Source organism: Anomaloglossus baeobatrachus, chromosome 7 (assembly GCF_048569485.1).
Source record: "Anomaloglossus baeobatrachus isolate aAnoBae1 chromosome 7, aAnoBae1.hap1, whole genome shotgun sequence".
Classification (NCBI taxonomy): domain Eukaryota; kingdom Metazoa; phylum Chordata; class Amphibia; order Anura; family Aromobatidae; genus Anomaloglossus; species Anomaloglossus baeobatrachus.
This window is the reverse complement of record NC_134359.1, coordinates 301,765,075-301,777,036: the sequence shown is the minus strand read 5'-3', so window position 1 is coordinate 301,777,036 and position 11,962 is coordinate 301,765,075. Positions and strand designations below refer to the sequence as shown.

The window sequence follows — 11,962 nt, the reverse complement described above, 5'->3', positions numbered from 1 at the left end:
TTTGACTTTCTCTTTTCGGACAATGAATGAATGAATGGAGAAAGCTGCACATTCCCAGCTTCTTTTCTACTGTCAACGAAGCTGTTGCTGTTGATGTGGACCCCCAGCCCTGCAACCTGCATTAATCACACATTTATGCCAGATCCTGCGGAAATATCCTAAATATATGAATAAAGGAAAACTGCTTTTAGTAAAATTTTCAAGGTAGAGTAGATATTAGGGGGAATAAATCTCAGACCCGCGGCTCGGGATCTCGGATGATCCTTCTTTGCTGATTTTCAATAAGCCGCTATTATCTTGCACAATTATTTTTTTTTGCTATAAAAATAAAGTGCACTATTTTTGATTTTTGGAAAAAAAAATTGTATATATGAAAAGGTAAATATCAGACTATTGGTGCAGTGTAAACCCTGATTAAAATTATTTATCTTTCAAGTGTTAAGAGGAAAGTGGTGGGAAAACAAAAGGAGCAGGATGGGTTTTTAAAAGTAAATGAATAAATACATTATATTATATAAAATATATATATATTATATATAAAATATAAATATAAATATATATATATATTTATTTATTTAAATTAAAAAAAAACAACTTTCTGATTCCAAATCAACTGAACTGCACCGAGGACCAGGTCACCCAACTGCAGCCTTAATGAGATAGACGAGCAAAATAACCAAATCAACTTCAAATATTCTTTTTATGAGCCAGGAACAATCCCAATTTTAAAAAAAAACAAAACAAAACACCCCCATAAAATAAAATAAAAATGTTTTTCAATTATTAAAGAAGGAAATTGTTACAAAACTTCTTCAGTGGAACTTCTTATAAATTGCAGCGTGGCATCGGATTATTCAGCCAATTCGAGCCTTTATCAAACTGATGGTCCGTGTGGTCGAAATTCGGCTTTACAGACATTTGCGGTTGGGATGAGTCTATGGAGGTCTCGGTGGTGACTTTCTTATAACATCGAGAAGATCTTGGAAAAAAACTTTAGAATATCTTGACAAATCTTTGAAGGATGGAATGTTCTGTGAAGCCGCAGCAGCGGTCAAGCACATGATGCCTCACAGCCGGGTCTCCAGCACATGATGCCTCACAGCCGGGTCTCCAGCACATGATGCCTCACAGCCGGGTCTCCAGCACATGATGCCTCACAGCCGGGTCTCCAGCACATGATGCCTCACAGCCGGGTCTCCAGCACATGATGACTCACAGCCGGGTCTCCAGCACATGATGCCTCACAGCCGGGTCTCCAGCACATGATGACTCACAGCCGGGTCTCCAGCACATGATGACTCACAGCCGGGTCTCCAGCACATGATGCCTCACAGCCAGGTCTCCAGCACATGATGATGACTCACAGCCGGGTCTCCTCCTTGTCCTCCGCTGTCCTCTAATTCTCTAGGTTGGCCTTTTTTTTCAGATTTTTAATGACGGTGGGGTAATGCTTCTCCAGGATGGGCAGGAACTGGTCATTCTGCTCGTGGTCCACACACGTCAGCAGTTGTCTCATCCGCTCCTGGCTGCTGCTCTTCTTCCGGATGTTGTCGTACTGCTCCCGCGTCAGTAGCTTCTCCTGTAGGAGGTGATCCAGGACGGGATCCACCTGTGTGATCAGCTTTATCAGGTTGTTTCGATTTTCATTCACAAAATTATTCTTATCTGCAGAAAATAAAGAAAATAAAATTACAAAAAAAAAAAGAGCGCCTGTTGCAGAATTTTTAAAGGTGGTGTATTTTTCGTTTTATAAGGCGCACCCCAAATTAGAGATAGAAAAAGGTAAAAAAAAATGGGGTCCATCTTATACTCCGATGTTGTCTTACCAAAGGGGGGGGCGGCAGCAGTGGTCGAGCGGGGTCACAGGAGGCAAAGGTGGTGCTGGTGGGGTCTGTGTTGGCAGCGGTGGGGTCTCTGTTGGCAGCAGTGGGGTCTGTGTTGGCAGCGGTGGCGTCTGTGTTGGCAGCGGTGGCGTCTGTGTTGGCAGCGGTGGCGTCTGTGTTGGCAGCGGTGGCGTCTGTGTTGGCAGCGGTGGCGTCTGTGTTGGCAGCGGTGGCGTCTGTGTTGGCAGCGGTGGCGTCTGTGTTGGCAGTGGAAGTCTACACCGTTTTCACTATATTTACATATAGAGATACCGGGGCATTTGAACAAGCACACAGCTCCGGACAGTGAGAGTCCTGATTAGGAGACTTGCTCCAAAAGCTGCGGGCTGGTGATTTCAAACTGCATCTTCTCAGAAACATTGAGGTGGGGGGGGGGGGGGGGGGTGAGCCACTAACTGATGTATAGAAACAATTGGGCTGGAAAGAAGTGACTGGTATGTTAAGAGTTAACTTCTCTCCTGGAATGTAACAACTACGCACACAATTCGACCAGGTTCTGAGCTGGCACTGGTGGCCAAGCTCCATGGAAACCAGCTGTGCGCTATGAAAGATAAAAGCTCTCATTACAGGAGAATGACAGCAGATAGGCTATGCATGTCAATTGTAAACTTGCTTATTTTCATGCTTTCTAACTCTTTCTAATCCTCTTTAAAGATGTGCACATTTTGGAGGACTCTATGTACATTTTAAATATTGCAACAATTTTAAAAGTTTCCACGTGAGGTACGTCTGATGACGTAATCGATGTCTGTTTTCTCGCTCATGCTCCACTTATAAGTCTTCTGTTAGTATGCAACATATACCGTATTTTACGGATTATAAGACACGCTTTGTTTCCCCCCCAAACTGGAAGGTAAAATGGGGGTGCGTCTTACAAACCGGATATGACTTTCGAGGTCGGCGGTGGTGCAAAGGGGTCATAGGAGGCAGGGTCGGCGATACTGAGGGTGTCACTGCAGTGGAGCGGCGCAGGAGGGTCACAGGACGAGGTGTCACGCCAGCGGCAGCGGGCGCATGATCTGATTGCGGCTCCATTGAATCGCCCGTGGTTGACACGATGAACTTCAAGAAAATGGCCGGGGTGGCGGCACGTGCGCAGATTGATGCTATGCGCTTCAAGAAAATGGCCGCGGAGGCTTTTCTGTCTCCGCGGCCATTTTCTTGAAGTCCATCGTGTCAACATGGATCCCGCCGTCAGATCAGGTGCCCACTGCAGCCACGACTCCCCATCCTGTGACCCTCCTCAGTCGGTCCACTGCAGTGACACCCCCACAGCCCGCCAGCAGATCAATGGCGTCCGCCGCCATGACATCACCAAACTTGCAGTATCACCGACCCTCCATCCACTGACTCACCTGAGCCGCAACTCCCCTGCTTCACTTTACTCACAAACCCGTCAGTTCATTTCCTACCCGTCGATCACTTACTTGCTGGTTTTGGTTTCTCCTCGTCCTCGCTTGGCTCCTTTCTCGCTCGTTTGCCGCCCGCGGCTCCACCGGACGGTTGCGCTTTCACCGGTGACTTCTCAATAGCTTTTGTCTCTGAGGAAACATAAATGTAACCTGTTCTTAGACTCCATCAATAACATTGTTATCCGCGGTTATGTGTCCGCGATCGTCCAGCAGAAGAGGTCACATCTGGAGAACACCTAGACTAAGAATGGAATGAAATTTCCCAAAAAACCTCTCAGCCCCGTCCAATACCTCTTAAATTACTTAATACCCGATGCAATTTGGCCAGTTACCAGTTTTTGGTTTCCTTCCTCTTCTAGGCTTGATTTCCTCCGCAGGTTGTTGACTTGTCCCCGGATCACACTCTGTATCGGCCCTCGTGGGTTTCGCGGCCGCACTCGTCTTAGGACTATATTCTGCTCCGGCGATCTTCTTCGGCTCCTCTGCACTGACCCGTCCACCACCCATCCGAGGAGCTTCAGACATGAAACCAAAAACAAAAACCCTCAACATAAAGAAGGACGCGACGTCTGGAACATGAGCAGGATCTATCATGGGATTTGGCCAAAATTAAGGTGAAATAATGAAATGAAAAACTTCGGAGAAGACGGTTTTGTGCCTAAAATGTCCACTTTTTATGTAATATCCGGTTCTCCACCAAGGTTCTTGTAAGTTATGTACAAAATCAGTGGAAAAAAAGTGAAATGTGCCCCATTGTCCTGCCAAAATCTCATTTCCACCTCCACGAGACCTATCAATAGTCTTCTGCTGTATCCCACCTCACACTCCTGCGCCCCTATCCTCTGCACAGATTGTCCCTCTTTCCCCTCGTCACCCCTCTGCCGCCCTCCTCCTCCTCCCTCCACACATTGTCTCCTGTCCTCTCCGTACATCTGTCACTGCTCGCCGGTGGCTTTCTTGCTCTTTTTGGTTTCTCCTCGTCTTCACTTGGCTCCTCTCTCGCTCGTTTGCCACCCGCGGCTCCATTGGAGGTTTGCGCCTTCACCGGTGACTTCTCTGTGATTTTTGGCTCTGCAAAGACATAAATGTAGCCTGATTTTAGGCCCCGTGAATAACATTATTGTCCACAGTTACGTGGCCGAGGTCGTCCAGCAGAAGAGGTCACATCTGGGGAACACCTTTAGATTAAGGATGGAGTTAAATCTCCATAAGATGAAATTTGCTCATAAACACCATCTAATACCAGATAATACTGTTCCTCACCACCCAATGCTACATGGGCGCTCACCGTTTTTGGGTTTCCGTCCTCTTCTAGGCTTGATTTCCTCCGCAGGTTGTTGGCTTGTTCCCGGTTCACACTCTGTGTCGCCCCCTGTGGGTTGTGCGGACGCAGTCGTCTGAGGTCGGTTTCCTGCTCTTACGATCTTCTCCGGCTCTTTGGCATTGACCTGTCCACCACTCGTCCGAGGAGCTTCAGACATGAAATAGAAAAGAGGATAAACATCACAGAAGGAAGAATGGTGAAGAAGGCACGGAAAAAAAAATAATAATTGGAAAACTTTAGCAAATATTTCTTTTTCACAAGATGTTGCCCCTTTTTTGTTTCCTTCTTTACTCTTGCCATTTGTTAATAGGGCTCAGTGGTGGGGAGTGACCTCCCGAGCTGAAGCAAACCTCTTATAATTTATGTAAAATATTGGCAGACATTTTAAGATTCCTGTTAATAAATATGGTCACTAGTCTCAAAATAATGGAAACTATCAAATTTGGGCTTCCACCACCTCATTTATGCCGCTCAGGAGACCTGTCCACCACTGTTACCAGCTCCACCGCAGTCTCATAAGGTCACTACCTAGGGGAAACCTTTGCCCGGACTTTCAAGGCTTGATAACAGATTGATAGATGATGTGATCGTAATCTGACAACCCAAAGCTTTGCCCTTTACTCAACCAACTCCAGCTTTGACCTCCTCTTTTACCAAGAAGAGGGTAGCTAACTTCTGACTTCCACCACCCCTGACACATTGGCTGCTTCTCCAGCGTTTAGCATTGCCTTCGATAGACCTCAGATGGTGCTCCCCAGCTCTTGGACCTTTCTAGTGTCTTCCCCAATGACCACAGCCTTGGATAGAATCAGTTTCATCACTCTAATGTTGCACTTACCGGGCTCAGCTTCTTCTGGGTTTCTCTTTTCATCTTTAACTGCTGAGATAAAAGAAAAACATCATATTACTGCCATGTTGTGGTCTGATGGCCAGATCTCCAGTCATCGCCATGTTGTGGTCTGACGGCTGGACCTCCAGTCATCGCCATGTTGTGGTCTGATGGCCAGATCTCCAGTCATCACCCTGTTGTGGTCTGATGGTGGACCTCCAGTCATCGCCATGTTGTGGTCTGATGGCTGGACCTCCAGTCATCACCATGTTGTGGTCTGATGGCTGGACCTACAGTCATCACCATGTTGTGGTCTGATGGCTGGACCTACAGTCATCACCATGTTGTCGACTGACAGCTGGATCTCCAGTCATCACCATGTTGTGGTCTGATGGCCAGATCTCCAGTCATCGCCATGTTGTGGTCTGATGGCCAGATCTCCAGTCATCGCCCTGTTGTGGTCTGATGGTGGACCTCCAGTCATCGCCATGTTGTGGTCTGATGGCCAGATCTCCAGTCATCACCCTGTTGTGGTCTGATGGTGGACCTCCAGTCATCGCCATGTTGTGGTCTGATGGTGGACCTCCAGTCATCGCCCTGTTGTGCAGAAAAAGTCAGCCTGGCTGCACTAACTACTGGTATAGAGAGGTGCTCAGAAGAAAATTAGTAGTCAATGAGAAAGAGCAAGCTTCGGCACACGCAATAAGAGACTATGAAATGGAAAAAAATATTTTTTTCTCAGGTGATTTTATTGCAAGGCACAAAAAAAGGTTCATCAATTACACCGACGTTTCAGCTCGTGGAGCGTTTATCAAGGTGATACTAAAAAAGATATATAAGGACCTAGACCATACATTAGATGGATCAATTGGATCAAAACGTGGTTGTGGGATGATGCCTATTGCTGCAATAATACAAGTAGGTGTGGAAAGGACTGGCGATGATGCCAATATACCCTGGCGAGAAGTGATGCTGTCCTTGGCAATAGTCCTCAGCGGAAACTAGAAAGTTTGGGAGCTGAAGAGCGTGAATTGCCTATGGCGTCACAGAGGGGTATTTTAATGGCAACCGTCAATACAGGCTTAGTGCAATAGGGATCCAATGGAAATCCTAAAGGTAAGTGTGTAATAGTGAGGACCATATAATGCATATCATAGATCCACATTCAGATCAGGCTGTGGTATGCTCCAAGGAGACCATTGGAGGTGTCTATGAGCGGAGTCGTTGGGGAACAGGGTGTGCACGTCTTAAGCGAGGAGATACACTTTATCTCCTGCTGTCCCCTGGCGTTTAAGACGTGCACACCCTGTTCCCCAATGACTTCCTAGTTTCCGCTGAGGACTATTGCCAAGGACAGCATCACTTCTCGCCAGTGTATATTGGCATCATCACCAGTCCTTTTCACATCTACTTGTATAATTGCAGCAATAGGCATCATCCCACAACCACGTTTTGATCCAATTGATCCATCCAATGTATGGTCTAGGTCCTTATATATCTTTTTTAGTATCACCTTGATAAACGCTCCACGAGCTGAAACGTCGGTGTAATTGATGAACCCTTTTTTGTGCCTTGTAATAAAATCACCTGAGAAAAAAATATTTTTTTTTCATTTCATATTCTATTATTGAGTGTGGCGAAGCTTGCTCTTTTTCATCGCCATGTTGTGGTCTGATGGCTGGACCTCCAGTCATCGCCATGTTGTGGTCTGATGGCCAGATCTCCAGTCATCACCATGTTGTGGTCTGATGGCTGGACCTCCAGTCATCGCCATGTTGTGGTCTGATGGCTGGACCTCTAGTCATCACCATGTTGTGGTCTGATGGCTGGACCTCCAGTCATCGCCATGTTGTGGTCTGACGGCTGGACCTCCAGTCATCACCATGTTGTGGTCTGATGGCTGGACCTCCAGTCATCACCATGTTGTGGTCTGATGGCTGGACCTCCAGTCATCGCCATGTTGTGGTCTGATGGCTGGACCTACAGTCATCACCATGTTGTGGTCTGATGGCTGGACCTCCAGTCATCGCCATGTTGTGGTCTGATGGCTGAACCTACAGTCATCGCCATGTTGTGGTCTGACGGCTGGACATCCAGTCATCGCCATGTTGTGGTCTGATGGCTGTACCTCCAGTCATCGCCATGTTGTGGTCTGACGGCTGGACATCCAGTCATCGCCATGTTGTGGTCTGATGGCTGGACATCCAGTCATCGCCATGTTGTGGTCTGATGGCCAGATCTCCAGTCATCGCCATGTTGTGGTCTGATGGCCAGATCTCCAGTCATCACCCTGTTGTGGCCTGATGGTTGGACCTCCAGTCATCACCGTTGTGGCCTGATGGCTGGACCTCCAGTCATCGCCATGTTCTGGTCTCATGGCCAGATCTCCAGTCATCACCATGTTGTGGTCTGACGGCTGGACCTCCAGTCATTGCCATGTTGTGGTCTGATGGCTGGACCTCCAGTCATCGCCATGTTTGTAGTCTGATGGCTGGACCTCCAGTCATCGCCATGTTCTGGTCTGACGACTGGACCTCCAGTCATCACCATGTTGTGATCTGATGGCTGGACATCCAGTCATCACCATGTTGTGATCTGACGGCTGGACCTCCAGTCATCACCATGTTGTGATCTGATGGCTGGACATCCAGTCATCGCCATGTTGTGGTCTGACGACTGGACCTCCAGTCATCACCATGTTGTGGTCTGACGACTGGACCTCCAGTCATCACCATGTTGTGCTCTGATGGCTGGACCTCCAGTCATCGCCATGTTTGTGGTCTGATGGCTGGACCTCCAGTCATCGCCCTGTTGTGATCTGATGGCTGGACCTCCAGTCATCGCCATGTTTGTGGTCTGATGGCTGGACCTCCAGTCATCACCATGTTGTGCTCTGATGGCTGGACCTCCAGTCATCGCCATGTTTGTGGTCTGATGGCTGGACCTCCAGTCATCGCCCTGTTGTGATCTGATGGCTGGACCTCCAGTCATCGCCATGTTTGTGGTCTGATGGCTGGACCTCCAGTCATCACCATGTTGTGGTCTGATGGCTGGACCTCCAGTCATCACCATGTTGTGGTCTGATGGCCAGATCTCCAGTCATCGCCATGTTGTGGTCTGACGACTGGACCTCCAGTCATCGCCATGTTCTGGTCTGACGGCTGGACCTCCAGTCATCGCCATGTTCTGGTCTGACGGCTGGACCTCCAGTCATCACCCTGCTGTGGTCTGACGACTGGACATCCAGTCATCCCAATCTGTAATGGAAAAGTTCCTGTACATGTAGAAGTCTCAGAAACATCTGAAGAAGAGCAGTGAGGACCTACACCAAGCCCACATTTGATTGACGTCTGTGACATGTTAATTTCTGGACAATCCCCTCGATCATTAAAATGTCAACCATACAATATAACCCAATGTATCGGGGGTCCGTGGTCTCAGGATATCAATATGGACAGAAGAGTAAACACAAACTATGGCACGTGTTTCTCATAGTAGGAAGCATAGAACAGCAGGTGTAAGAAAAGCCAAAGAACTTTAGAATTCTCAGTAATAGAACTTTGCTCCTCATGGGCGTGGACTTATTTGGAGCCCTGCCCATGAGGAACCCAAAACATTCATTAACTCCAATTTTGGGGGCGCTCTTGCATAAGTCACACTCTTGCTGGAGATATGACCAAAGGTCCTCCATGCAGATTAGACTAAGGTGAGCCAAAATCGCCAATATCAGTGGGATCGACCAACAGTCGAATGTGTAAGTGTAGTCCTACCAACTCTGCCCTGACTGATGATGTGAGGGAGAGAATGATCCAACATGTCCGATTTTGGACTGCCAGTCATTTTGCTTCCCGGAGATAACACAGAGAACACGGGAGATCTTGGACGACTCGTATGGACGACTCGAAAGAGAAAGCTGACGGCCGAGTCATCATTCAGCTGACAGCCATCTCTTGTGTTTGGGGGGCTTTGGTCTCTTAAATGGGGGGGATGAAGTCCAGTCTATCATCACTCACTGAATGATTCCGGGATTTAAGGACCTCAAAATATTCTGCATCTTTCTGTGCATGGAAAATGTGAGGTCAGAGGCGGATGTCACCAGTATGACCAGTGGAGACTCCTGCACTGGATGACAAAGGACGATAACTAATCCATCCTCACCTCCTCGGAGATCTTTCTGTAGATCCACCCGGATCTGGTTTTCGTTGATGTTCCTCAGAGCTTCTCTGACCTTCACTGGTCCGTGGTTTACGGTGTAGGAATTGATGATGATGTTGGCCGCCTCCACTGGAGTTTTTCCTTTCAGTCGTTCCATCTGGATTTGATGACATCCTCGAGGAGCCTCGATGCCGCAGAGGGCCACAAGGAAGTCGTCTAGTCCAGACCGAGACAACCGGCCCAGATGGTCCCCCAGGATTTGTATGACGTTTGTAGCATCTTTCCCCATAGTTGTAGGATCTCAGATCCAGAAAAACCTTATACATACAAATCAGCAGTTACTGAAGGAACGAAAAAATCCAATAAAAACATCTCCGTGAGAGGAAAAATAATGAAGATGTCACCTGCAGTCCTATGTAACACCACAGATAACACAGTGATATCTCTGAGTACAGATAATGCAGTAGATGTCACCTGCAGTCCTATGTAACACCACAGATAACACAGCGATATCTCTGAGCACAGATAATGTAGTAGATGTCACCTGCAGTCCTATGTAACACCACAGATAACACAGTGATATCTCTCTGAGTACAGATAATGTAGTAGATGTCACCTGCAGTCCTATGTAACACCACAGATAACACAGTGATATCTCTATGAGTACAGATAATGTAGTAGATGTCACCTGCAGTCCTATGTAACACCACAGATAACACAGTGATATCTCTCTGAGTACAGATAATGTAGTAGATGTCACCTGCAGTCCTATGTAACACCACAGATAACAGTGATATCTCTGAGTACAGATAATGTATTAGATGTCACCTGCAGTCCTATGTAACACCACAGATAACACAGTGATATCTATGAGTACAGATAATGTAGTAGATGTCACCTGCAGTCCTATGTAACACCACAGATAACACAGTGATATCTCTCTGAGTACAGATAATGTAGTAGATGTCACCTGCAGTCCTATGTAACACCACAGATAACACAGTGATATCTCTCTGAGAACAGATAATGTAGTAGATGACACCTGCAGTCCTATGTAACACCACAGATAACACAGTGATATCTCTGAGTACAGATAATGTAGTAGATGTCACCTGCAGTCCTATGTAACACCACAGATAACACAGAGATATCTCTGAGTACAGATAATGTAGTAGATGTCACCTGCAGTCCTATGTAACACCACAGATAACACAGTGATATCTCTGAGTACAGATAATGTAGTAGATGTCACCTGCAGTCCTATGTAACACCACAGATAACACAGTGATATCTCTCTGAGTACAGATAATGTAGTAGATGTCACCTGCAGTCCTATGTAACACCACAGATAACACAGTGATATCTCTGAGTACAGATAATGTAGTAGATGTCACCTGCAGTCCTATGTAACACCACAGATAACACAGTGATATCTCTGAGTACAGATAATGTAGATGACACCTGCAGTCCTATGTAACACCACAGATAACACAGTGATATCTCTGAGTACAGATAATGTAGTAGATGACACCTGCAGTCCTATGTAACACCACAGATAACACAGAGATATCTCTGAGTACAGATAATGTAGTAGATGTCACCTGCAGTCCTATGTAACACCACAGATAACACAGTGATATCTCTGAGTACAGATAATGTAGTAGATGTCACCTGCAGTCCTATGTAACACCACAGATAACACAGTGATATCTCTGAGTACAGATAATGTAGTAGATGTCACCTGCAGTCCTATGTAACACCACAGATAACACAGTGATATCTCTCTGAGTACAGATAATGTAGTAGATGTCACCTGCAGTCCTATGTAACACCACAGATAACACAGTGATATCTCTGAGTACAGATAATGTAGTAGATGTCACCTGCAGTCCTATGTAACACCACAGATAACACAGTGATATCTCTGAGTACAGATAATGTAGTAGATGTCACCTGCAGTCCTATGTAACACCACAGATAACACAGTGATATCTCTGAGTACAGATAATGTAGTAGATGTCACCTGCAGTCCTATGTAACACCACAGATAACACAGTGATATCTCTGAGTACAGATAATGTAGATGACACCTGCAGTCCTATGTAACACCACAGATAACACAGTGATATCTCTGAGTACAGATAATGTAGATGACACCTGCAGTCCTATGTAACCCCACAGATAACACAGTGATATCTCTCTGAGTACAGATAATGTAGCAGATATCCCCTGCAGTCCCATGTAACACAGTATGTCTCTGGAGCTGAGGCTCACCCCTGGCCGGTGTCAGTCCGGTGCACGCTGTGTTCGGCCTCTTTCCCGCTCTTCCTCTTCCTCATTCCTCCTCTCTTCTGAGGCT

The 11,962-nt window shown here is 46.7% G+C and overlaps 1 protein-coding gene across 2 annotated transcripts; it reads right to left on the bottom strand.

Moving 5' to 3' along the window:
- Positions 1 to 681: 681 nt before the first annotated feature.
- LOC142245696 (uncharacterized) lies at positions 682 to 11,962 on the bottom strand. 2 transcript variants are annotated; one of them, XM_075318633.1, is made up of 8 exons: positions 11,878 to 11,962; positions 9,607 to 9,920; positions 5,458 to 5,499; positions 4,584 to 4,766; positions 4,226 to 4,366; positions 3,628 to 3,810; positions 3,311 to 3,424; positions 682 to 1,665 (listed from the first exon to the last, which is right to left on the bottom strand). In XM_075318633.1, the coding sequence occupies exons 2-8, from the start codon at positions 9,890 to 9,892 to the stop codon at positions 1,397 to 1,399; spliced, it is 1,218 nt and encodes a 405-aa protein (XP_075174748.1). In that variant the 5' UTR covers positions 9,893 to 9,920; positions 11,878 to 11,962; the 3' UTR covers positions 682 to 1,396. The 2 variants fall into 2 exon arrangements, with proteins under 2 accessions (XP_075174748.1, XP_075174749.1); XM_075318634.1 differs by having other exon boundaries at positions 5,458 to 5,496.